Below are 26,377 nucleotides of genomic sequence, written 5' to 3' on the forward strand. Positions count from 1 at the left end.
CATTGCCCATGGAGAGACATCCGCAGCCAGGTGTAAACCAGCATCAACGCTTTATTGTTGTTTGACCATTCAATGTGGGAGGGAAACTAAACAAACAAAATCAGGTACAAAAGCACCAGTGCAGGCGCAGGCAGGTCAAACGGTCAGCGATCCAACCGCAGATCTCCCCGCACGGCAGCTTGATGCACAATCCCGGGGACTCGGGTCTGCGGCGTTTTATCGTACAGAAGATCGCGACACGAACAAGAGAAGGCGGCTCCGCTTCCCCCTTTATCTGTCTGGACGGGTCATGCCCGGCCGCGTTGGCACCATCATGGGGCGGGAGGGCGGTCTCATCATGGGGGGACCCGGCATCATGGGCATGTGGCCCCCCATGGGCGGGCGCATCCCGGGCGCTGCGGGAGAGGGGACGTTAGAGCCCTCCTGGTGCTCCGGTCTCTACCTCAGCCAGACGCGCCCTGAGAAGCCTTCAAACCCCAGTCAATCAAAGCACAGCCGCTCAGAACCTTCTCAGTTTGCCTTTTCAGCTCTGAGAAAACATTCTACGGTACATTGTTTCTGAGACACGTTATCTTAAAGACATTTTAAACAATAACATTCATTTAGCGCTGAAGTGTACCCCTTGTGCAAAAGTGTAAGCACAGCCAACGCAGAGCTGCCAACTAATTAAATATTGAACTGCTACAACTACATGTAGAAAAGCTACAATTTCCCCGAGCAGTTGTAGAGAGGGGCCAGTAACTCCCAACAAGCGGTAAAGGAGCTGAGTGAGCAGCTGTAAGGCTGCTTTGGGTCCCACCTCGCGGAGGACAAAGGACGAGCTCACGTGTCCATAGTACCCGTGAACTGAACTACTTCCCCAGCTTGGCGCGCGGGGCTGCCCTCTGCGCTGCGTCGGACACGATGTCCCGGCGAGCGCGGTGACCCGAGCGTCCCCCGGCACCCCCGGCCCTGCCACAACGCCCCGCGAGACGGAACACAGACCCCAAACCTGCTCCAAACCAGCCCACCAGCACCCCACTTCCAGACACCCCCGCTCCCACACTCACCGGGTCCGACCGGCATCATTCCTGGCGGGGGGGGGCCCATCATCGGCATCATGGGGGGGCCGCCCATGTGCGGGGCCGGCATCATGCCCGGCCGGGGCGGCCCAGCTGCACACAGACACATCGGTTACACACCCGCGCGGCACGCAGCCACAACACGCAACAAAAGCGCTTGCCACAATTCACAGGACGCTTCAAAATCACAGTGTCTTAGACCGTTTCCAGTTTCAACTCTCACTCCGAGTGCCAAAAAAGCGCACTGGAACGCGCTGGCTCGTTCCCAGCTCCGCACACTCAGTGCATTTCCAGCCGCAGGACCCGCAGCCGTTTGCCGGCTGAAGTGCAGAAGAATGTTATAAATCCTATTCTATTTCAAACAACACAAGCCCCACCATGCTGGAAGTTTTAACAAAGCTATCTACACGGCAGCTCACACGCAGCCTATTAACGTACTCAATGCTGCTAAAGTGAGACAAACTAGAGGTCAGGATGCTTGCTGAGACTTACAGAGCATCCTCTTACATTGTGATAATCTTAGCTTGACTTCAAGCTAAAAGCACTTTTCTTTACAAGCCCAGGAAACGCGACACGGCTCGAGGTGCTGCCCTCCCGCCCCAAACCGCGCCGTGCGGGCTTACGGATGCTGGGCGGAGGGGGTATCATGGCTCCGGCGGGAGGTGGTGCCGAGAACGGCGTCGGTGGGATTTTCCCTTGCTGAAATGCAGCCGCTACATTGGGGGGGAAAAGAAAAACAAAAAAAGGAAAGAAAGAATCCCAGGAGAAAAAACCAGTTACTAAGCAGAGGAAGCTCCTTTGTCAATCGTCCTTCTCATGCCACGCGGTCAGAGCGTCCTTCACGTCATGCTGCGCGCTCGGGCGCTCTGACTCCGGAACAGATCCCTGGTTCGTGCTGCTTGTCACGGCGGATGCACCTGATTCTCTCAAAGACAATTATTACAGTAATTCCTCCAGCTGAGACTAGAGAGCTCCTTGATGAATGTCACCTAACAGGAGGGCGAACGGTAAAGACATCACGTGATTCGCAGCTGCAGCTTTCACCTGGGATCGTTAGGTAAAGACATGCCAGCTCAAACTGGAAATAAGGCAATGACCTGGGGAGGTGAGGAAAAGCATGAAAAAGTCTTATGGGAAAGGGAAAAGGAGGAATTCAAAAGACTGCGATGGACTAGAGGAAAGGCAGAAGATGGGAAGCCTGGAAGTATCATGAGAAAAGCAGGCACAAGACATGGAACGAAACTGTGCCAGGGGAGCCCAGACGGGACTCTGGAGAAGGTTCTGCACGGAGAGGGACTCGGTCACGGAACAGGCGCTCAGGGCAGCGCCCGCGGCTCCGCGTCTGGACGACGCTCCGAGTCACACGGTTTAGTTGTAGGCGGCCCTGCGAGGAGCAGGGAGTTGGACCTGATGACCCTCTGGGTCCCTCCCAACTCCAGAGATTCCATGCGAAGTTTTCACCCATGGTTCACAGCACAACGATGCACAAGGGAAGTGAGGAAAACACATCAGGGAAGAATGGAAGAAAAGCAGCGGGAGGAAAGGCAAAGGAAGTAACGGGAGAGCGATCCAGGGTCATGGAAGGATTAGCCTTACTTGTTTTATCAATCAGGCTCTGAGCTTGCTCCTCCATCCATTTCTGATAGTAGTCTTTCACATTCTCTTTGTGTTTTCGGCCACTGCAGTGGGTTTTTCTCACAGAGGGCTGAGAAAGAGCAGGTAAACCCAAAGCTTAGACTATATCACATAAAACCAAAGTTTACTGGGAACTGTTGTATAATTTTAAACCTGTGCAATTTAGCAGCATCAAACAGGTTGGTTTCTGTGAGCAGCGGGAGCCTTTACACAAACCCTGAGCGCAGAGACACAGGTCTGAGCAGGAGGGGCTGCCCTGACAGCAGCCGCTCGTGAGCCCCTCGCAGCAGCGGGCACTGCCCCGCGCCGCTGCCGCTCCCGCGCCCCTCCTGCCCCTGCTGCTCTTCTGCAAAGGAGATCACAGGCGCCGAACAAGCAGGACGCTGTGACATTTCAGGGAACGCGCCTTTAGTCTGCGTACGTCCTGTTTACAGACGAGGGCCCGATGTCGCCGGGGTACTCACCGAGTCGTGGGTGAGGTACGTGTCACAGTAATCACAGTAAAACCTGAACGGGAGAACTCTCGTTACCAGGAAAGCACCGTGCGCGGCGCGGGCTGCAGCGCGGCCGGGCCCGGGGACGCGGCCCCGCGCCGAACGGGCGCCCGGGGCTCGGCGGGTCAGCGCCCCGGGACCTCGGCGCCCTCCCCGGCGCCCTCCCCGCCTCCCGCGGGCCGGACCGGCCCGCCCCCACCCCGGGCCGCCGGCCCCGCCGCCCCGGCTCCCGCCGCGCTCACTTGGGCATGGTGCTCCCCGCCGCCCGCGCCGCCAGGAAGTGACGCACTCGCGTAAGGACGCCTTCCGGCGCTTGACCCGCGGCGGCTGCCGTAGCGCGGCGGCGCGGGGCGGGCCCGGCGCTCCCGGGAGTCGCGTCTCCGGTCGCCGCTTGTTCCCGACACACCGGGCGCGGCGATCGCGGCCCCGCTGCCGGCGAGACCCGTCCCGGGTGCTATTTCCCCCTGGAGCGCGGCCCGCGGCCGCAGGCCCGTGGGAGGGAAAAGCCGTTAGCGTAACGCAGCAGTTTGCGTCGACACCCAGGGAGAGTTTATTTACATTGACATATTAACGTATAGCGGGCGGCGGGCGAGCCTGCGCGTCCCCCGCGCGAGAACGGGCACTTTGTTGCCTCCCAGGGAAGCACTCGGTGCTGCCGGCTACGGCGCCGCCGGGCCTGGCCCCGCGGGGCGCAGAGCGGGGCAGAGCGGGGCCGCGGGGACGCGGGGACGGCGCCAGCCGGGGCGGGCCCAGCGGGCCGTGCGCCGCCCGCTCTGCGTAGCGCCACGTGACGCCACGGCGGATGCGCGCACGTAAGCACGTGCGCGTGCCACCTCCATATATGGCAGCGCGCGGCCGAGCTATGCAAATTTCCTCCCGCGATGTCCCGCCCACGCACGCAAAACACTCATTTACATGCGCGGCTCCACCCCCTCGCCGAGCGAGGGGTGACGCCACCGCGCCTGGCTCCAGCGCAGTGGCGTCATAGGCCGCGTGCCCTCGCGCGGGGCGGAGCGGCGCCTGCGCAGTGGCCACAGCGCGCGGCGGTGCCCGCGCCCCCCGCCGTGCCCGCGCTCCCCCCGCCCCCATGCGGCGCTGAGGCGGCGGCAGCGGCGGCCCGGGCGGCGCCGCCATGGAGGGCATGGACGTGGACCTGGACGCGGAGCTGATGCAGAAGTTCAGCTGCCTGGGCACCACCGACAAGGACGTGCTGATCGGCGAGTTCCAGCGGCTCCTCGGCTTCCAGCTCAGCCCCGCCGGCTGCGCCTTCTTCCTCGACATGACCAACTGGTGCGGGGACGGGGCGCCGGCCCGAGGGCGCGGAGGGCGCGGGCCGGGGGTGGCGCGGGAGCGGCCCAGGCCCCGGGGCGGGGCGGGGGGGCGGGGGGGCCGCCCGCCGGGGGGATGTCGGCGCTGCCGCCCGCGGAGGCCGCAGGCCCGTCCCGCAGCCGCGGGGCCCCGAGGGTTGGTGTTTGCTGCGGGGCCCCGTTCCCGTCCCGGCCGGACGGGTGCGTGCGGGACGGGCCCAGCGCGGGGAGCGGAGCGGGGCCCGGGCTGCGAGTGCGCCAGGCCGGGAGCTGCCCGGTCAAAGGGCTGCGGGGCTGTTAGCGAGCGGCGGGAGGACGGGCCTGTGTCCGGCGGGCCCGGCCGCGCTGGGAGGCGCTTCTGCGGGGTAAGGGCGAGCTGGTCCGGGCCCCAGAACCGGGGAGCCGTGGGGGAGCGGCGGTGTGCGAGTGCGGGGCTGCCGCGGCTTCCGTGTGAGAGGTACCCGGGTGTTGGTGGAAGCCCCGCGCCTGCCCGCACGGCGGCTGTGTCTGAGGCGCCCGGCTCTCGGGCGCGTTCCGGTTCTGTGAGGCGTCTCTGCTGCTGCCCGAGGGGAGAACGGGGGCAGGTTCTCGGGGGAGCTGCAGCGCGAGGAAAACGTGGGAAATACGCGGCATAATGGTGCAAAAGCGCGTCAGTGGTGCCGCGAGCCCCGTGACTGCCGGGGAACGTTGTGAAACCGCCGCGGGCCGGGCTCGGGTCACCCCTGGGGACCCCCCGCGGGCTCGGGTCCCCGCCGGCCCCTCGGAGCCCCTGGGGACCCCCCGCGGGCTCGGGGTCCCCGCCGGCCCCTCGCAGCCCCTGGGGACCCCCCATGGGCTCGGGTCCCGCCGCGCGGGGCAGGGGTCGGGCTGGCCTGGTTCAGGTGTTGTGAGCAGCCGTTGCTTAGCCAAGCTACACGTGCCATTAGTGGTGTGATACCAAACCCAGAAACCGCGGGTCTGAAACTTGAAATCCAAGAGAAAGTCTTGATATCAACAGTTGGGGAAAAAAAACTTGTGCGGAGTTGTTGAACTAATAAACAGCAACAAGACAACTTTGTCACCTTTTTCCTTTCAACTTTCCCTCCTTCTGCAGCTCCATATTAAATCATATTGGCAAATCTGCATCTGCAGCGGGAGTAAGGGAATAGCAAATAACACCACGTGCTTTGTAAGCTGATACAATGCGGAGAAGGTCTCTGGGGCGCCCGGGAGCTTGCTTGGGAGCAGAGGTGGCTGCAGCACAACCGTGGCGACCATGTGAACAGAACTGCCAGCACTGCAGCGTAGTAATGGGTATTTTTCTGTAAAGCTCCTTGGGAGAGCAGGAAGCCCAGAGCTGGACCTGGGAGTTACTTGTGAGGATACTATGTATAGCCATAGCGTTCCTGGTTGGTGGTGAAGAAGCTCGCTCTTTTTCAGGAGTATTTAATTTCTTTTTGAAGTAACAGTATCTCAAATATAATCTTGTAACCAGTGGCTTTTAATTATTTTTTTTAATTACAATTGAAGAAAATCTTAGGTGATTAAAATAGCTTTAATTTCACAACTTCGGTGGCTATTTTGGCTCAGAAAACATGACTTTTAAAACTGTGGAAGGATTAGTTGCTGAGCCTTGCGGAGGGCTGGGGCTGCGTCCTGTTCTCCAGCTCCTCAGGGCGGCCTTTGGGTTATCAGCCTGGATGCACCAGCCCTGCTCTGGTCACCGCGAGAGCTGCCGTCGAGACACATTTTCCTTTTCTAGAAGCACCTTTCTCGTGCCAGGCGTGGGGACCCCGTGTAATCCCCACTGCCCCGCTGCTGCTGAGTTTTGGGCTTTGTGGCCTAGGATTAGGGTCAGAATCTTCTGTCACCATCCTGCAAATGATTTGCCTTGATGAGACCGTCAAGTGGCTTTTCACCTGTTAAAAGGAGGCGCTTTGCTGCAGGGTGATCGCTCCCCCTCCTGTTGGCTGCAGGGTGAGGTGCCCTCCCCTGCCCTTCTGATGGAAACTGGGTTCTTCTTGCTCAAATCCATAATTTTCGCTACAACATTTTTCACAAGTTGCTCGTCAGTGATCCTTGTGTGTTCTCCAGTCCTGAACTCACTTCTGTTTGTGCCTTTCACGTGTTGTGCACTAAATACTCTGAGTTGTAAGGCCTTTGGAAAGAATGTTTCCAACAGTATCGCTAGTGATTGTATTTAAAGTGAATTTGTGGTTCTGCTGAAATAGAGGAGTTATTTCAAAATAGCATGGTCAGCCAGTTTGGGGGACAAAGAGCGTTTGACTGTGGAGTGATGTGGATACCTGAGGAGCCTCTAGAAGCCTGTCCGCTTCTGCAGGGCACCTGATTTGCTCCATGCGCCTTCCACATTCTGGCAGACTTGGGACAGGACTAAGAAACTGCCAACTGGTTTTATTAACAATATTGCAAAAATGCTTCAGGTAGAACATACGCATCCTACTTTTCTGAGACTGTTCCTTGATCTTCAAGAAATACAGGTTAAACGCTTTGGTGAGTTGTCTTTTTCCCTGTTATTTATTAAACACTTTCCTAAAGTTCTGCCTCTTTTTAATTAGTGCTGAGTTTTGTTTGTGGGCTGGTCTAACTTCTTAGCTCTCTGCTGCCTAAATCAGAGTTTGGCCTTTCCGAGGGTCCTGGCTGTGCGTTCTGTACCCGTGGTGCCTGCTGTCCGTCCTCACGGTGTTTATTTCCCTCCGCAGAGGTGAGTGAGCTGCTGGAGCAGGGCCTGGAGCCTCTGGCCTAAAACCAAAAGCGAACTTTTCCAAAAGATGTTTTGGCACCAAGTATTTCTTCCTCGGGAGGGAACCGCGGGCGGCGCGGCTGGGAGAGCGTTGTGCTGCTCCCCCGCGCCCCAGCTGTTGTGGCGCCGCTGCCGGGGGCTCCCGGGAGCCCTTGGTGTGGGGAAGTTAGATCCAGGTGTCTGCAGCTCCTCGCTGTTACGTGATAGTGTGGCCGGGAACGTGTCTGAACTTGTCTAGACTCAGTCTACCCGCATGCGAAACTCCTCCTGAAAGCCCTTGCTGTGAATGTTCTTGCAGTCGGGACTGTTTAGGTGGGATGTGCGATGCTGAACAAGTCTGCAGGAAACACCCGCTGGCGGTGCTGCCCCCGGGCTATGGGGCTGCGGGCAGGGGGTCCTCGGTGCTGCCCCCGGGCTGTGGAGCTGCGGGCAGGGGGTCCTGGTTGCTGCCCCTGGGGCTGCGGGCAGGGGGTCCTCGGTGCTGCCCCCGGGCTGTGGAGCTGCGGGCAGGGGGTCCTCGGTGCTGCCCCCGGGCTGTGGGGCTGCGGGCAGGGGGTCCTCGGTGCTGCCCCCGGGCTGTGGGGCTGCGGGCAGGGGGTCCTCGGTGCTGCCCCCGGGCTGTGGGGCTGCGGGCAGGGGGTCCTCGGTGCTGCCCCCGGGCTGTGGGGCTGCGGGCAGGGAGTCCCTGTGCCCAGCCCGGCTGTTCGGATGATAGTGAGATCAAAGCTGCCCAGTGCGGGGCTTTGGGGGCGCTCAGTGAAGGCCCATTTCACAAAAGTCGTTAGGTGTCTGTGAGGCTGGTGTGGAAGTTGTGTTGTGACAGGGAGGAGGAGTTGTTTTTGTTTTACTGGAGAGGCCGCAGTGTGAGGCTCGGACCTGCTTTAGTTCTGTGAGAAAGTGAATTAATTTGACTTGAAGTAGCTACTGGTGCTGTATTTAAAATGCACGTTTCAACGCGGTTGTGAAGAGATTCCTGATTTGGAAGACTTTATGTATATTTCAGTAATTGACATGTAATATTTCTTTAGGTTCTTTTTTAAGCTTTTGTTTAGAAAGCTGAATTTTTATTAGTCTAGTAGGTGTGAGATTTAATTGAAATGTGTCAGATAACGATGGTTTCCATTGTGCGTGGGGAAAGGTTTCATTGGTGCAAACCGGAGACTTTTTTGGCCTGGCTCTCTGGTGAGAAGGGTCTGCTCAGGGTTACTGTGGTGAGGCAGCCGGGTCGTGGAGGCCGTTGATGTTCCCATGTGCCTGGAGCCGCATCTGTGTGGGGGAGCGCGGACACGGGTCCTTCGCACCCTATGGCTGCGGAGAGAAAGCAGGTTTTGACCTTTTAAATGTGTTGTGTCTGACTTAAAGCGCAGTGGCTGTCACCCTGGCACGTGTGAGCTGTTGCAGAACGTGGCTGTCCCCTGGTGCTGCTAACAGCGGCAAAAATACAGAATTAAACAACTGAAAGGTATTTTCTTGGACAGCTTTTATTTAGTGCTTTTAAAAACCAGTCTACATACCTCCAGAATAACAAAAATGTTTTACCTGATCATTTTGAATGAAACCTACATTTTATATAGTATATTTAACTATAGAAAACACTGTAATTGTGCTGTGCCCCAAGTTACAAAACACTTAAAAATTGGGTGCTTGTGAAAAGTAGGCAGACAGCTGTGGCAGAAAGGATTCGGTACAGTATGGTTTGGTCTGGCCGGACTGCGGTACGTGCCTGGACGGGCTAGTGACACGGGTCACGCCGAGGGGCTGGCGGTTCCAGTCTCCTCTGCCCCGGCGGCCCAGGTGACGTCCCCGGGAAGAGCCGTGTCAGTGCCGGTGCCGCAGCCGAGCAGCTCCTGCGCTGCCGTTCCCGGGATGTGTCACCGCTGAGAGCTCCCACCAGCGGCTTTGGGACGTTCAGCTGCTGGGGCTGTGGGGACATGGAGCTGCTTGGTCAGGTTGGTTGTGTCCCAAGGCCCTCGCTGTTGAGCCATCGCGGTGTGACTGCCCGGGGTGTGTGACACAGCCCGGCTGCAGGCTGGTGATGGCGGTGTGGCGGTGATGGTGTGACACAGCCCGACTGCAGGCCAGTGACGGCGGTGTGGCGGTGACGGTGGCGTGACACAGCCCGGCTGCAGGATGGTGATGGCGGTGTGGTGGTGTGACACAGCCTGGCTGCAGGATGGTGATGGCGGTGACGGTGTGACACAGCCCGGCTGCAGGCCGGTGACGGCGGTGTGGCGGTGACGGTGTGACACAGCCCGGCTGCGGGCCGGTGCCGTTGCTCGGGGGGCCTGCGGCACTGTGCCTGCTCTGTGGCCCCAGGGTTCCCTTGTGCTGCCCCGGAGAGCACAGAATCACTTCTGGGCACCACCGGTCTCTTCTTCTGGAACGTCCCACTTGTGTTTGGAACGGGCTGTTTTCAGCTAAGACAATGAAATGTTCTTCTGTGGCTTCATATGAGAAAATACATAAGCTTTGAATTAGCCAACTCTTTTCCCCGCCTGCCCTCCTTCAGCGGTGTAAGTTCGGCCTAAAGCTTCCGGCTTCCCTCAGTGGTTCTGTTGGATCATCCAGCGTCTTCTAAGGTAGCTTCCCAAGCTCATGGTTTAGTGTGAAAGAGGCCAAGAGTGAAGATAACTGATGCACAAATTTTGCTTTCTGAAATGTCTGTTGAAAGCTGTTCAATGCTTAGAATTCCACTCCTCCCAAACATCTCGAGCCTTTCTGCTTAATTGCCACGTGTCACCTCTGTTGAAACGTTTGAATGGAAAACTCCAGGTAGAAGAGCTTCCCTGCGCTGTGACGAGTGTTCTCCCCGTCCCTTCAGCTCTGGGGCACCTCCCGCTGCGGGGGCATCGTGGCCGGCGGATTGTCCGTCCCGTCCCCGACAGCTGGAGCAGAGACGATACTGGAGACTGAGACAGCAGGAGTGCGTTGGGACGGCCTTATTTGGATGTCCTCCATATACGTTTTTAGTCTCTCCCACCTGTATCACGTAGAGATGTTCCATTATTTAGGAGTGAGAAATTATCCATCTGCTGCACTCTTTCTCTTCTGCGTTTCTTCCTGGTTTTAGCAGTGGACGCCTGATGGGGTGTTACGGTGCCCGGTTACATACCGCGTTTGGAGAACGAGAGGAAGGTCTCTAAAGGTTGAGAATTCAGTTACGGAAAGGGTACGAGGTGTTCTGCATAACATATTGTGTTCTTGAGGTTTTATTGTCCTTTTATGTCACTGCTCAGGTTTTGCCTTGCGCGTTTCCAGGAGAATAACAGCTGAGTTGCTTTTCTCATGACAAAACAAGGTGCCATATGTGAGTGCTGAGGGCATACCATGAACGTACCCTATGGCTTGGACTCTTGCCTGGCTCTGCTCTCTGTGGAGGGACAGAAACGTAACTCGGCGTTGGCTTTATTACAGTTGCTCTGCACGGCGAGGCGGCCGAGTCCGTTTGTCCAGGTGCTTTCTGCTTGACTGGTGAATGTCCTGCGCTCGCCGGACTCCAGCCCGGGCGAAGTCCTGAGCTGCGCTGGCAGCCCAGCCCTGGCAGCCCAGCCCTGGCTTCCGAGCGCCGCAGGCTCCCCGCCTGCCTTTGAGCTTAACCTTGGATTTGGTTTTTTACTCCCCAAACCTCAATCTTCCTCTTTTTTAAGGGTCTTTTTGTTTGGATGTTTCATCAAAGAATTTGACAATAAATGAAAACTGACAGATTCCTGTAATATTTATAGTTAAAACGTTAAAGTTGTTGCTTTGTACCGTAAATGTTATTTTGGAGTGGAATTCTGAGGTGTCCCCACAGCCTGCGCATGGGGGATTTTTCGGAGGCGCAGTCCTGCCTGCTGGGCTGACCCGACCCAGCCCGTCCCGGGGCAGCGCGGGCGCTCCGCCGATTCCCCGCTCCTGCGCCGGCGTTCCTGTGGCCTGTGCCAGGACAACCTGTTTGTGTGGCTTTTGTTCCAAGATGCTTCATTTCTAGACCCTGAGAGAATCAGACACTTTATTGGTAACAGAAGGATTGCATATTGGGCAGGTTTTGCGCAAGGCCGCAGTGAGTAAAGCCTCTGTGCTCTGGTTTCTCTTCTCCTAAAAAAGAATCTGATTCAATTAATTTTTTAAAAAAAATCCAGTTACCCATATATTGCTTTTCGTTTGCACAACAGTTAGGTTGCATGAGGAGGCGTCTACTCGCTGAATTGGTTTAGGAGAGTTTCTTTCATTTTTGAGTACTGCATGCTGACCTGGTTAATTGGGAGTAATTACTGTCTAAATATATTTGTTTAACATAACAAAAGGCCATCTGGAAAAAAGACAGGGAAGGGGAAGGATGGCTCAAGATAAACCACCTCTTCGCAAACACTGAAGAGTTCTTCAGGGGCGTCTCCAGAGCTGTTGGCGGAGAAGGTTTTAACTTCATTGCATGCAGGCTGGAAGCAAAGCCTTGGTCTGCAAAGGAACGCTTTCTCCCATCAGAAAAGGGTGGTGGGAGCAAGCGGGCTGACACGGAGCTGTAGCATCCTCACCTCTCCCTGTGCCGAGTCCCGGCCGCAGAGCTCTGACTTTGTTCCTGCCCCTAAAGTATCTGCAGTTGGGGCTGTGAAATTACAGCTGGGGCACACCGGTGAAGGTGAAAAAAGAAATCTGTTAAAAAAGGACCAGTTTCACGGCCTGGAGCGTGTTTGCCCTTGAAGCCGTGTCTCCCGTGGGCGCTCGCGTTTCCCTGTTGCTCCAGCCCTGTGTGCGATGGAAGGCGCTGGGCTGGGCGCTGCAGTCACCTCTCTGCGGGTGGCACTGGGCTGGGCGCTGCAGTCACCTCTCTGCGGGTGGCACTGGGCTGGGCGCTGCAGTCACCTCTCTGCGGGTGGCACTGCGCAGTCCGCGACCCTGGGGGCCTGGGGTGCACTGGCTCAGGGAGCGCTTGCTGGCCTTGCTGGTTTATAAGCCGAGAACAGCAGCAAGCGCTGCAGTATCTCCGGCGGCACAGCGGTGCCTATCTCCTGTGTCAAAGAGCCTGTACTTCAGTCAGATTTGCTTTGTCATCCTGACTTTGGCTCTTGCCACTTTCGATTTCTCTTTAGTTTCTGGAAGCTTCTGTTTAATTCTCTAGGGGGAAGGACAAGATGTAGGCAAACACACAGAGGGCTCACCCCAAATAAAACATTAACACACTGAAAATGGTGGGAGCAGGAAGGTTGGTTTGCGAGTACCTGATCACACACGGTGCAAGTTTGCTTTGCAGCGTGTGGTCTCCAGTTGGTTTTTAAGCAGCTGCAGCAGCCCGGAGCCGTTTGCCCATGGCAGAGGCAGCGCTGAAACGCGACCCGGGGAGCTGGCAGGGCCCGCGTGCACAAATAGCCGTGGCACGAACAGCCGCTGCCGGTGCGCGGCCAGCGCGGCTCAGCACCTCACAGTGGAGATCAGCCCCTCGCCGCTCCTCGTCATCCGCTCAGCATCAATAAAATGTCATTGCCACTGGTGCCAGTATCGTAACTCACAAGATGTTGTGGTCTGTCTGAAGAGGTATTTATGCAGCAGTGGATTAGGAAGAGAAAGAGCCGTATTGCTGTCACGTGTGGCTCGTTTGCCGTGGGTTGCTGTAATACAGGGAGAAATCCCGGTGCTCGCTGGCCGAGGAGCAGGAGTCCCTTGGCACGGCCCTGCCTCGGTTATGTAAATCTGGTGCCGCGTACAGGCAACAGGCGGCTGGTGACGTAAAACCAGCACTTGTCTGTGTTTATTGGCTGCTGTGACACGCACACTTCTGCGGCGTGTGACCGAGCCGCTGCGGTAAATATAGCCCTGGCACCCGGCAGAAAACGCCTCGAGATGAGTAATGGCTTCTGCTCCGGCTTCGCTGTTCTGGCCGTGGAAACCTCGCACGGGGCTCTTCGGTTTCCCTGCTGCGGCAGGTCCCGCTGCCGGCTGCGCTGCGCCGGTTCTGCCGCGCTGCGCCAGGTCTGCCGCCCTGTGCCGGGTCTGCCGCGCTGCGCCGCACGCTGGCTGGGGCGCTCAGAGTGTCTGGTTTTATTTAGTTCCGTGAACGCTGCAGGAGTTGAACGGGAGCAGCGCCTTTGCCCGCTGTTCCAAGGCTCTCTCCAGCCGGCCCAAAAGCCCGTGTTTGCTGTCCCTCAGGGTCACGCTGCGAATGTTTCTCTTGCTTTCACCTTGGCTTTCTGGCGCCGCTCCAGCCGCGCACGCTGCGCCGTGCAGCCCTGCGTGTCGCGGTGCGTGGCGCAGCGCTCTGTGCGCCTCTGCTGTAGGTGGTGCTCCCCGGCTCCCCAGGGTTGGGGTTTTTCATCCTACTCAAAACAGCAGCCCAGGTTTTTGTAATGATGAATGAAAACCAGTTCTGAAGCCCGTTGCTTTTGGCGAGGTTGTACTGGCCTCCACTCACAGCACCTACTCACAACACGGAATCAGGGCCACAGCCTCACAGACACGCGTAAACAGAGGAATTACAGGACTTGCCAGGCACTTACCTAATAACTTAATAGTGTATCGCGGAACGGCAGCGGGGACTCGTGCATCCTCTTCCTATTCGACTGCTCCTCTTTGCAAGTTAATTATCATAGAGTTTTTGTTACAGCACGGCTCAGGAATCAATAGCATCTGTGGCTTTCTGAACATCCTCAATGCATCACAGACTTCCAGTGTCGTTGGTCTTTATTCAGCAGAACGGGTGACTCAGAGGGTTTATAAGTTCTTTGAGCTGTGACTGCCAGAGATGAGCAGGCGCTTTAATGATTAATAAATAGCCTTAAGCACTCATGGCTCACACGACGTGTCCGAAGCAGCAAGGCCCGCGTTGGTATCCGTAGCTGCTGGCGCCCTTTGGCCCTGGAGTTATCACAAGAGCGTTCTTTGTGGCTTGTTCCTCCTGTGCTCCTTTGACCTTTTGTGCCCAAATACAAGAGCGGTTCAGTCCTTCTGAACTGAGCTGGGGAGACACGGCTGGTGCGAAGGAGCCACCTGGATGTTTACCAGCTGCGTTCCTCGGTGTCTCCGGGACTTTTTGGCAAATGTCCTGAGGAGCTAATGCGGTAGAACTCCCCGAGACTCGTGGGTTCCAAGATTCCCACAGAAAATCAAGTGGAGTAGGGAAGTGCTCTAAAGCAGTGTCCCTGGCAAGGGCAGAACTGCGTTTTGAGCTCTGTTATCTTGGAGAATCCGTGTGTGATAGGGAGAAAAGCTTTAAGAAAACATGAGCAGCAGAGCTAATTTGGGCCGGATAGTACCTGTGTAACTGTTTAGGATGACATACCTAAACCCGCGAAAAGGACCTGAACCACTTGTACTTTAGGTTGTAATCTGTTGCTTTGCTTTCTAGGAATCTACAAGCCGCCATTGGAGCCTACTATGATTTTGAGAGTCCAAACATCAATGTCCCCTCCATGTCCTTTGTTGAAGATGTCACCATAGGTGAAGGAGAGTCCATCCCTCCCGATACCCAGTTTACGAAAACGTGGAGGATACAGAACACAGGTGAGGCTGTGGGGCTGCGATGGGGCTGTGATGGGACACATGTGGGGCGGCAGAGCTGCTGTGGGGCTGTGATGGGACACGTGTGGGGCAGCAGAGCTGCGGTGGGGCTGTGATGGGACACCTTGTGTTCCTGTGTTGTGGTGACAGGATGTTGTGTGAATGTTTAAGCTGTGTGTCTGAATTTAATTGACCTGCTTGCACTTTTGTGAAGAAGAGGATAGCACAACAAGGCATGATATCATGAATCATCATGAGTAAAGTTCAGCTCTGTTTGTATTTCAACTTGTAAATAAGCGCTGTACAGAGTTGTGCTGAATGTCAAAGTGTAACAGAGACTAAAGATCCAGGAGTATTTCATCAGGACGGGAGCGGTGCGAAGGTGCGTGTGTTTGAGAACACCAGTTTATAGAGACTTTATTCTAAAGAAAGGGCTTAAATATTTCAGTTTACATTTTCTGCCTCCGTTTGTTTGACTTTGTACCTTGTGTAAACTCCACTAATGTGAAAAACTGGCAGTTTCTTTCTACCTGTCTCAAACACAGGTCTTCCAAATGTACTGAAGTGGACAGGTCTTGTTTCTCTGCTGGTAGTACCTTAATTTGTGTATGTTATGACTACACTCCTGTCCTACTCCTCTCAGACTCCTCCGTCTCTTGTTCCTCATGCAAATCCAGCCTTAATTTAACATCCTAGTTCAAAAAACGTTTCATTGTTCTTGGAACGTTTGACCCTCTGAAACCCATGGGCCTCAAAAATGAGGAAAGGGAGTTAATCTTGACTTAAAGTTCCTGGCAAGGCCATCATTTGTTTTGGCTTCTGTGTGGGGTAAAGCCCGACTCCTCAAACGCGGGTCTGTGCGGCGGCACCGCAGCCGGCTCCGCGGGACCGTGGAGAGACGCTTCGGTAACGCGACCTCACCGGCTGTTCCGACTGCACTTTAAGGAGGACCGTAGCATTTTAAAACCATTTTATGGTTTAATTAAGGTATAATATCAAAGGACTGTAGTGTTTCCAGATAGTATCTGCTTGTTAGGTAGACAACTGAAGCAAAGCCAAGGTTTTGAACGGCTCTACGGGAGCCTTTGATTAAATGACTTCAGTTCTAGAACACGAAATACCTGAGGCGTGTGTCACCGGAGCGTTCGCTGCCTGACGAGACTGACAGGCTGGGAGATTGTCGACTTCAGGCGTGCGAGCAGCAAGCCAGGTTCAGTCAGGTTTTCAGGTGTTATTTCAAACTGATACCCTGCTCTGATATCTTCCAGGACAGTGCTCGGCTTGGCTGCCAAAAGGCCAGTTTGTATAGTGGAACGTTGCTGAGGGAGCAGCAGGATCTACCAGACTGGTTTCCTCTTCCCCCCCCGACCCAGCCGCTGCCGGCTGTGGGACAGCTGCCTGAGATGGGGACGAGCGCACTGAGCAGTGATGCCACCATCGCTTCATTTTGTGGGGCGTTCTGGGCACCTTGCAAGCCTAGAGCCGTTCAAACCGATAGAAATCACATCAATTATTGAAAGTGCGCCGTGTTGCTGAGCTGCCAGCCTTTTCACATGGGACTTGGCGGTCAGCTCCCACACGCCACTCTGAGGTCAACGCGGCCTCCGCTCCCGCTCAGCGCCGTGTCCGTCCGCGGTGACGGAGCCACCGCTCCAAGGGTCCCACGGCGCTCCTTCGCACCCTGGTTCCCTGCTGGGTTGCGAGTTCCGCGAGCAAGGACTTGAGCAGAAAAGCGGTCCCTGCCGTGTTGTCCCTGAGTATCCGCGGGGATTAGATTAGCGGGCAGGCCGTTGGGAAGGGCGCTGGGGGAACCCACGGGCCGATCAGCACCCGCCCTTCTCATCTCAGAGTAGATACCAAGGGGGTCCAAGCTTTCCTTAGCTTTTCGATCCACCTTAACCAAGCAGGAGGTGTTCCTAAAGCCGTTGGTTTAGTCACGGCACGCTGTTGGGGAAGAAGCAAAAGAGAATTCTGCTAAACTGAATTTTCACGAGTGTCTCTGCCAGCCCCGGCCGCGTTATGGTGGGCGAGGGCTGTGCCTGCGCGCTCCCCGCTCCGTGTCCGCAGATCGCTGCTCGCGCTGCCCGGCCCGCTGTCCGCAGTCCGAACACTCCAATAGACGGGATGTTCACCGTCCTTTCTACCTCTGTACAAGGCTGAGAGAAGGCTTGGTGCAAAGGGGCAAAAAGTCCGCTTAGAAAATAGTACTCGCTCTTCAATTATACTTCACACTATTCATTTCTCCTGAGACTGAACAAGCTTAGAAAAAATAAGTTGCTGAACTAAAATGTTTCCAGCACTTGGTGTTAGTGCCGTGTGTTTCGATGTGGTGAGGCTCAGGAGCTGCGTGTAGGGAGGCAGAAATTAATGAGGGGAAATGACCCCCTGGGTCTGAGCTCGTCTCGCCGCTGGCATGGGTAAAGCACGTGCGTGTCGGTGATGCTGATTGATTTTACAGCCGTTACGCTAACTTTGAGAAGTTTTCTATGTAAAGAAGACCTAGAGATTATTCAAAATATAAAAGTGTAAGTTGTCCTGCTAGTTTCAAAATGGACCAGTTAAGCCTTACCTCAAAACTGCATTCTTGAGCATCCGTCACTGAGTTCTGGGTATCTTGGTATTCCTTCGGCTGTTCAGCAATTGCACGACTGTTTCCATAACTGTTTCATGCAGCCTGACGGGGACACGGAGCCGCTCCTGGTGCACGGTCAGGAACTGTTTCTGTTTGCCCGCAGGGACAGAGGCATGGCCCCCGGGCGTTTGCCTGAAGTACGTTGGGGGAGACCAGTTTGGGCACGTGAACATGGTGATGGTGCGGTCCCTGGAGCCCCAGGAGATGGCCGACGTCAGCGTGCAGATGTGCAGCCCCAGCACAGCTGGAATGTATCAGGGACAGTGGCGCATGTGCACGGCCACGGGACTGTACTACGGAGGTGAGTGACCCCTGCGCCCCATAACCGGCTGTGCTGCAGAGCCCTGTGCGCTCGGAGATGTCAGGGAGCTGCTTTGTTGTCTCGGTCAGCGCGGAACAGTTTTCTAAACACTGGCGCTAGGTGAGATACACGAAGCTCTGAACAACGAAGGCGCTTGCGCCGTTCTGCCGGAGCCTCTTTCCCAGGGGCTCTCGTCAGGATTCTCTCCTGGTTTTCCAGCACTGAACATCATGAACTACATACGGGCTTAAAAATCCATTTAAGGGGTGAAAACCTCATCAGTTAAATTCCAGGTTTTAATAGTGTAACTTGGTGTATCTACTGTGAACCATTTTTCTGTGTTTAAAAGCCACTTTCTGATATTCTGCCTGGTGGCTCAGCCTGAGCCACCTCAGCTTGAGCCCCCAGCATCTTCATTCATTTGGAGTCTTTCCGTCACTTTTAGCCAGCTGTAGTCTGTCCCGAGAGCACCTTGGTGTCTGTTTTGGTGGTTGGGGTGTCCCGGGTGTTGCGGTGTGGGTGAGAGGTGTTGGTGCTCACGGTCAGCACTGTGCTCAGCAGCACGGGGCTTTACAAAGCTGAGCTTTTCCCAGCTGCCGAGCAACAGGCTGAGATCTCGCTAAACTTCCTCAAGTGTCACATCTTGGAAAAGACGCACAGATTAAAATCCCTTTGGCTCCCGAACTGCGAGCCCAAACTGCATTAATGAATGCCCTTGTGCAATTACCGGCTGGCGCCGAACGTCGCCAGCAGGGGGCGCTGCGGTGCTGCCGCGCGGGGGGAACTGAGAGGTGCGGGGGACGGGGCTGAACTGGGGGGTGCGTGCGGGGTCGGGGCTGAACTGGGGGGTGCGGGGGGTCAGGGCTGAACTGGGAGGTGTGTGCGGGGACCTCCCCAGGCCGGGCTGTTGGAGGGTGTGCTCCTGCCGTCCTGATTTGGGGCAGACGGCAGGCGAGGAGCCCAGCGCTGTTAAACTGGGGGGGAGCCCCAGCCGGTGAGCCGTGCCGGGGGTGCCGGGGCTGAAGGCAGCAGCACCCGCTGACCCCCCAGCAGCGCCCCATGCTGGGACACTGTCCGCACACAACCTGGGAACGGGCCGCGGGCTGCGGGTGCTGCTGTTAGACCTGCTGGCATGAGCTAAGGGGTCGCTGCTGGTCTAATTCTCCCTCTCTGCAGCACAACGAAACTGCAGCACATTTAACAGAAGGGGCGGGGGAAGGCAGTAAAACTGAATTTGAATGCATACCGAGAAATGTATTTAGTTAAATAGGCCATAATGTTTGCATGAAGTGTAAATGAAATGGTAAGTAAAGTAGCAATCTTATCTATGTACAAGAGACAGATACACATTAGGTAAGAGCTTTAAATGTGTTTCTTGTTCTGCCAGTAGCAACGCTCTGATTTTCTCCCTCTGCCCTCTTGTCCACAACGCCATCGAGTGTCTCTTTCCCCGCAGATGTCATCTGGGTGATCCTCAGCGTGGAGGTGGGAGGACTCCTGGGCGTCACGCAGCAGCTGTCGTCCTTCGAAACAGAGTTCAACACGCAACCGCATCGCAAGGTAGAAGGAAACTTTAACCCCTTCGCCTCTCCACAGAAGAACAGGCAACCAGATGAAAACAACCTAAAAGACCCTGGGGGTTCCGAGCTAGGCACAATCAGCAAAAACACATGGGGGCCTGCTCCTGACCAAATCGAACAAGATCAGAACGGACTGTCACAAAACTCTGTAAATCTGTCCCCCAGCAGTCACTCGAACAACTTGTCGGTAGTGACGTACAGTAAGGTAGGTGCCCTGGGGGAGCAGGAGAACGGGTAGTGCTGAGCCTGGGCTGCGTGGCGTAGTTCTTCGGTACAAACTGCAAAGCCCTTCCCTTCTGCTTCTGCCAGACCTGCTGAGGAAGGTTTCCGTTCGACTGTCTGACTGCCAGCTCCTCATGTTGTATTAAAATACTTTGCTTCTGATAGACTCTACCAGATCCACCTTTTTGGTTTCGCTTCAAGTCCTTCTTAAAATCTATATAATCTTGTCTGGGTGCTGTGACTCCTGGCGGCTGGAGCCCGCTCCAGTTGCATGTGCAAATAAGTCAAAATATCTCTCTAGATGTGCTCCTGAGTTTTATGTAGTTCTGACAAGAGTAACAATAACCACACCCCAAAACCTCCAGGTAACCAGAGAGCTTCTTTGTAGCTGGTGTGGGGGCACCACAGAGCTCACGCTGCGGTCCCAGCAGCCGCCGGTCAGGAGCAGTCGATCCCAGAGCTGTTCCTGGCGGTGACCTTGTCTCGTTCAAACCGCAGGTCACTTCTAAACGATCCGTGCGTTCAGCCTCTCTCGAGAGCTTGCTTGCTGGATGCTCTATGAGTCGGAGTGATATTTTGACTGTTTTTATTTGCTTGTGTGTGAAAAATGAATTGCAGGATTATTTACAGTTCAGAATCCACCTGTTAATGCAGCCAGTGTGTGTAGGTGTGTACTGTCGTATGTCAAACTAGTTTGATTTTTAAAACCCTTTAACAATGCTTCACTGTACTTTAAGCAGGCTGAATGGTTGCTGAATGACTTAATAAAGCCCTAATGTTAGTTCACCTAGAGCACTTCAGTTCCTGCCTGGCTGACCTGCCTGTCCTCGCCAGCTGATCATCTTTAGTGACCCACTTTGCACCAGGACTATGCACTTCTTACTTTTTTAACTGGTGGCATGCGCGGGTTTAACTGTTTGACAAACTGCAAATCGCCCTTTTTCTGATGTTAAGCCGAGTCTGCACTCGATCCTAAAGAAAAGAAACAAGTGGTCCTTCATTTTGTAAGTTCTCGTGTACACTAACAAATCTCGTGGGTAAGTGGCAACCCCAAAAGCAAAGGTTTGGGGCTTTTCCTCCTGGTGACGTTGGTTCCGTCGGGAGGAGCTGCCTCGCGGCACTCGGGGCTGCTCCTGGGGTCGCTCCTGGCCAAGCTCGAGATGTCAGCCCGTCCAGAGCTGGGTAGCAAGTGGTACAAAGCTATATGTGCTTAGTAATCTGATGCTCTGAAGGTGAGCTAAATTCTCGTTTTAATTAACACACGATTAGCATAATTGGGTAGCTTTACAGTAGGTGCTGCAGGAAAGAGCATCTGAAGATGCAGAGGGTTTCCCTGAAGCTGAGGTTAACAGGTGGGTCCCTGCATACAAGACTCATGCTGAGCTGTCTGTGTAAGCCGAGGCCTCGTGTACCGTGCTGGTTCTGCGTGTCGGGGGCGATGGAGACGCCTTGGCCAGGGGGCTCTGCCTGTGGCACAGGGTGCAGGGGCAGCGGAGCAGCTCATGTTTAAACCTCCCTGGGGTTTGAGTTTGCCAGTGTCTGCAAACAAACCCTAATGGGCAGGTAACTAAAGGATAAAGCAGATTCTGGCAAATGAGTGTACAGGTAATCTGCACCAAATCCTGTTGTTCTTCTGCAGAGCAATAGCAAGTTCAATAGCTTCACCCCTGGGAGGTGGATCTCGCTTGGAACTTTGCTTTCCTTCTGCGTGCTTGGAGGATTTTTTGCACCTATTCTCATTGTTTTAACGTTCCTCTCTGCAGTTCCCGCTCTCCGTGTGTCAGTGACTGTTTCTCAGGAAGGTTGGATATCTCAGTCTCTAGATTTCTCTGTGGCGTGGACTGTTGTGCTGGAGTCTGCGGGTGTTACCTTTGAGAAGCTTTACAGCACGGCAGTGCAGTCTTCCCAGGGCACAAGCGTGTTTGTTTTTCCATCACTTGCCCCTATTTGTGTCTGCAAACAGCAGTTTCCAAGTTCCCAGTCTCCCTTCCCACACAGCTGGTGAGATGTCCTGTTTAGTTGTCTGCTAATCCTCCTCCCTGCGTTCCCAGAGCTGCTGGTAGATGCTTCATTTTACCACGGTCTTGTATTTTGCCACCTGATTCGAGCCCTGTTCCTAGATCTGTCCTTTAGGCAGCTCGTTTCAGGGGGCAAGGGAAGGAAGATGGGTTCTGCAGCAAGACGGGTTGATTTCCACTTGAGGAAAATGTGTATTATCCCGAGGGAGCAAAAGTGGCGGTTGTGGGAGTGGAGGTTTCCAACTCTTGGTGTTGTTTTAAGGACTCTGTGCCAGCTGCAGCCTCTCACCTCGCAGTTCACGGGGACTCTTAGAACAGCTGCGAAGCTGCAGCTGCTGGGCCTCGCAGGGGTTGTAGCGTCTCTCGGGGGTTTTTGCTGTGGTGCAGAAGATCCGCTGGTGACGCCGTTGTTGGCGGCTGGGAGGTGAGTCGGTGCCGCAGGCAGCTCGGCGCGCCGGCCCTGCCGCTGGGTCTCGCGGCGCTGGGTCTCGCGGCGCTGGGTCTCGCGGCGCTGGGACGGGACGGTCGCTGTTCGTAGCTGAACGCTGGTCGATTTTTATTTCTTGCCTATTGACATTGATTATGTCTCCAACTTTCTTTCAGGGTTTCCACGGTCCTTATCCCTTCGGACAGTCTTAAAACACAAAACGGGTATCGCCAAGAGGAGAATTTAACAAAGAAGTGACTTTTGGGGAAGGGAGGGGATCCCGTGCAGCCAGACGCAGCGCGGAGCCGCCTCCTCGCCTCCCCGGTCTGCGTAAAGAAGAGAAAACAAAAGCCCAGTATCTTTAAGACTAGCTGTTGAGAGCAAAATGCGAAATCTAAGTATGCATGTGTGAATGCTGGATTTCAGGAGTGTTGCTTAATGCTATGAGAACGACAATATACCACCACAATGGGGTTTTTTAGAAATCATTCTCACATAATTAGGTAGCTTAAAAGGTTTAAAAATGAAAATGAAAAAGCCATCTTTAAAAAAAATATTTTGCCTACAGAGCGGTTGTAGTTTGAGCAAATGTTTAATTTCTGTTTGTTTCTTGTTCCGATTTTTTTTTAATAAGGGACAGCGTGCATTTTTATGGAACTGTCACGTTTGCTTGCTGCCGAGGGGGAGTGTGCTTGGCATCCTCTGGGGCTTGTGCCGTGACTGCGTGTCAGGCTTTTCTCCTGGTGGCCGGCTGGGGCTGCACCCAGCTCTGCGTTTTTAATACCATCTGCTGCTTTTAGTCACCAGCTTCTTAACCTTCCCTTGTTTCTTCTCCTTTGCTGTTGGTCGTCCCGCGTGTCGCTGGGACCGCGCTGAAGACCGGCGCTCGGGGGCGAAGTTGGAGAGAGACTCTGGGACTTCCAGGCTGACGCGGAGGGCCCGTTTCTCCCGCAGTGCACACAAACACACACCCGTAGCCCTGAGAAGCAGATTTATTAAAGTTCCAGAGCTGTCCTGTGTGGTTAGCGTTTTAAAATACCCTTTTGTTAACTCTTGATGTACAGTAGCTGTGCCTAGAGCAACCGCGCAAGCGCATCGGTCTTGTGCCAAGAGGAAACTCTGTAGCCGTAATTCACTTGGTAGTAGTTGCAAAGCTTTACAAAAGTCTTGTCCTTTTAATTTTGAATCTCCCATCTCTCTCTTACAGAATATAAGTTTGAATTCATTTCTCCTGTGGTAAAGGATTAGCTTAGAGGCTGATTGTTTGCGTTTCCGAATGCAGAGCAGCAGTTAGCATCAGCAGCTGGAGCCCAGCGCCTTGTATCCGTTTGCCTTCATCGTCCTGGCTCGTGGCTTCGCTCAGGCTCTTCCCTTCAGGCGGGCTCTGCAGGGCTCCTCTGCAGGTTCGGCTTGCTCTGCTGTTCCTCCAGCGGCTTTGCCTCCAGTTACGACTGAGAAGGTCCAGTGAGAGGAGAGGGAGCGTGGCCCCGATGCCGCGGTGGCTTCCTGAGGTGCCGCGTCCCCCCGGGGCTGCTGCTGAGGGGACACGGTCCTCTCAGACACGCGAGCAAGGCTGGAGCAGCCGGCTGCCAAAGAAACGGGAATATGCAAAGCTCTCGCTCCCTCCTTCCCAGCCTCTCGGGCGGCTGTTTGTCCAGCGGAGCGCGGGCTGGCCACGGCGCCTCCTTCACGCTGCCTGCCCTGGACTGGCTCTGCTTTCTTGGTTGGTTTTGAATGGGGGATTAATTTTATTTGTAGCTACCAAGGACTCTCTTGTCTTGGCGCACACGGATGGATATGATAGAAGACAGCAGGAGTGACTTGTGTCCAACAGAGAAAGAATTGGGCGATAGATTTTTGTTTGTATTTCAGAGGTTTCGTTGTTAAAGGTCCCTGTTATCTGAAGTCTCTCTTCAAAGATCTGTGTGCTGGGAAGGACAAGTGACATGTAAGAAATAACGTGCGCACTTGCCGTTCGCTGAGCGCTGGGTCTGTCTCGGCAGGTTCTGGCGCTGGGAGGGCGCTCGGAGCCGGGACGGCGGCGCTGCCCCCGGGACGGCGGCGCTGCCCCCAGGGCGGCCGCGGCGGTTGCTCCTGTGCTGAAAGTCACTTGGCCTTGGGTGAGTTCTGATCTGTGTCACTGGAGGGTTCCGCGGGCAAGTGGGTTTTCACGCTCCCGCCTTTCTGCACAGGCGGCTTGTGTGACGAGCTCTGGGGACACAGACACACCTGTCACAGCTCCCGCGGTGCCGCCGCTGCCCGTCTGAAGCGCTGGAGACTGAGGAACAGGGCGACTCCTTATCTTTGAGCTCCTTTTACCAGCTGCATAGCAGAAAGGGAGGAGAATCGAGATCTGAGAGCGCGTGTTGTGGCTGGTGCTGCGGCCCCTGCCCCGTGCCAGCCGAGGCACCCGGGAGACCCTTGAACTCAACGCCCCGCACTGGCTTTCTCGTCTCTGTGCAACGGCTGCGGCCTCGTGTGCCCTGCTGCTCTAGGACCCAACTTTTCCTTCTCTTGAGAACAAACCTTGCATGCGCCCCCAGTCGTGTGCTTCCCCAGTGCGACGGCGCCCCTGCTCCGCAGAGTTCCTGTGCGGGGTGCTCGGGACACCCGTGGTGAGGTGTGAGGGGAGCAGGGCCGGACCGCGCTGCTGCTGCACCTGCGGCCTCACGCCGCGTGTGAACTGCTGGCTGTTCTACCTCTGGGTTTCTCATCAAGTAGAAACTGTTATGCTGAGGCCAAAGGTGGTTTCATCTCCTTGGTTCCTTGGAGCTCAGTGGTGCAGCCAGCCCGTGAATTGCTCTTGCTGTCAGGTTTCCAGCTCTGAAATGGGAGGATTTGAGATGAGTTCAGCAAAGCTTTTTCCAGGTGGCGTCAGGGCACTGTGGTGGCGTTGGCTTCTGTAGGGCTGGCGCCTTGAACTCGCAGAGTTGTCACCATGAGCTACGGGAGACAGCTGGGCTGGTTGTCCAGTGCAGAACGCGGCTGTTGTGGGAGCCCGAGCGCTGGCTCAGGAAACCCGGCCCCACCGAGCCGGGAACGCGCAGCCGGGGCCTGGGGGAGGTGCGGAATCCTCACCCTCGCTGGCTGGGCTGCTCTGCTGGGGCTGGGCCGGTGACCCGGCTGCTCTGCCGGGGCCGTGCCACTGGCACAGGGTGCAGCGAGCGCTGCGTCGGCTCCGCTCGGGTGACACCCCCAGCGTGGGGCCTGGGCGCCGGCAGGAGAGACCCCGACCCCCCAGGGAACACACAATGCGGAACATCTCTGGTGGGCTCTGAAGCGGGTCCTGAGCCACGCTGAGCGCTGTGGCTGTGGCACCACACCGCTAATATCAATACACGTTGGGCGGTGGCAGCCCAGACAAACGCAACGTGCCCAGAACCGGCGCACGGTCCGGTGCGGAGCGCTGGGTCGGTGCTCGGCGGGCTGGGACGCGGGGCGGCGCGGGGGCTCTGCGGGAGGAAATGCACGCTGTCCCACCTCTGGCTTTCTGTTGTGTGTTTTAATTATTTTTGCGTGTGCGAGTGCGTGGGTGCTGCCGCCCGTCTGGCCTCTGCGGGAGTGCTTGTGTAGAGCAGGATGGTGTGTTGCCTGGTTGAGTCTGGGAGAAGTCCTATGATAGCACATTGGGGGTCAAAATAAAGGAAGCTGTTTCCTTAATGTATAAATGAATATTTGTATGATTAAATTAACACAGAAAAAAAATGTTCTGTAGCTGTTGAGAGTTTTATTGAAGCTGCAAAAACTTCTGAACGTGTCACTGTGTAGTTAAATGTCCCCTGGTTACTTCTGTGTTGAGTGTTTTGAGTCACTAAGGCACAGTGTCCTTAAACCCAGTTCTAGACCTGCTTCTGCCCCAAATCACGTTAAAAATCAGTGCATACCGAGTTTGTGAACCGCCTCCTCCCCTCCGCACAGGTGGGTACAAGGAGGAGGGTCCCGCTGGCCCACGGAGCTGGCTCAGGCCAGGCCGGGTCACCGCGGCAGCGGGTGTCCCTGGGTCCCGGGCCAGGTCACGGTGTAGGGTGGTGCAGTGTCTGCAGCCTGCGGAGGGGACAGGGGTGACACCAGCGCTCCCGGCACCTTCCGCTGCAGCGGGGCCGGCGCTGGGGTCAGAGTGCGGATGTGGGGGGTGGTGGGAATGTTTCCACTGACCTGCAGCCATTCTTCTGTTACAGGCGCCTTCGTTACTAATCCTTGCAAGAAGCCTCAATACGTGTGCGCTGGGTTTGGTTTTGAAGATTTGAATAAATGCCCGGAGGTTTCGTGTGCTGTGTAAGCCTCCCTGGGAACAGACATCCTGCTCGCCGTGCCCGCGGCTGTTTGCTCAGCACCTTGGGACGCGGCAGCCCGTGCTCTGGTGCTGCGCGGGACCGACCCGTGTGTGCAGGTCAGCATCGCCTCCCCGGCCCTCCGCACGGCTTCTCCTGTTCTGGTTATTTGCCTGGAAGGATCTGTTTGTTTTCAGGGTTGCGCCCCGCCGCAGC

The 26,377-nt window shown here is 55.7% G+C and overlaps 2 protein-coding genes across 5 annotated transcripts; one reads left to right on the plus strand and one right to left on the minus strand.

Moving 5' to 3' along the window:
• Positions 1-33: 33 nt before the first annotated feature.
• Positions 34-3,966, minus strand: SNRPC (small nuclear ribonucleoprotein polypeptide C). 3 transcript variants are annotated; one of them, XM_080358519.1, is made up of 6 exons: positions 3,433-3,963; positions 3,161-3,203; positions 2,658-2,766; positions 1,685-1,777; positions 1,050-1,154; positions 34-395 (listed from the first exon to the last, which is right to left on the minus strand). In XM_080358519.1, exons 1-6 carry the CDS (start codon positions 3,438-3,440, stop codon positions 271-273), a joined length of 483 nt encoding a protein of 160 aa, XP_080214645.1. In that variant the 5' UTR covers positions 3,441-3,963; the 3' UTR covers positions 34-270. The 3 variants fall into 3 exon arrangements, with proteins under 3 accessions (XP_080214645.1, XP_080214646.1, XP_080214647.1); XM_080358520.1 differs by having other exon boundaries at positions 1,685-1,774; positions 3,433-3,962; XM_080358521.1 differs by lacking the exon at positions 1,685-1,777 and having other exon boundaries at positions 3,433-3,966.
• Positions 3,967-4,208: 242 nt separating this feature from the next.
• Positions 4,209-26,157, plus strand: ILRUN (inflammation and lipid regulator with UBA-like and NBR1-like domains). 2 transcript variants are annotated; one of them, XR_013923171.1, is made up of 6 exons: positions 4,209-4,480; positions 14,559-14,713; positions 17,446-17,643; positions 19,100-19,428; positions 22,067-22,288; positions 26,069-26,157. XR_013923171.1 is itself a non-coding variant. In XM_080358094.1 (5 exons), the coding sequence occupies exons 1-5, from the start codon at positions 4,323-4,325 to the stop codon at positions 22,100-22,102; spliced, it is 876 nt and encodes a 291-aa protein (XP_080214220.1). In that variant the 5' UTR covers positions 4,209-4,322; the 3' UTR covers positions 22,103-22,915. The 2 variants fall into 2 exon arrangements, 1 of the variants encoding a protein (XP_080214220.1); XM_080358094.1 differs by lacking the exon at positions 26,069-26,157 and having other exon boundaries at positions 22,067-22,915.
• The last annotated feature ends 220 nt before the right edge of the window (positions 26,158-26,377 follow it).

Source organism: Nesoenas mayeri (genome assembly GCF_963082525.1).
Source record: "Nesoenas mayeri genome assembly, chromosome: 23".
Lineage (NCBI taxonomy): Eukaryota > Metazoa > Chordata > Aves > Columbiformes > Columbidae > Nesoenas > Nesoenas mayeri.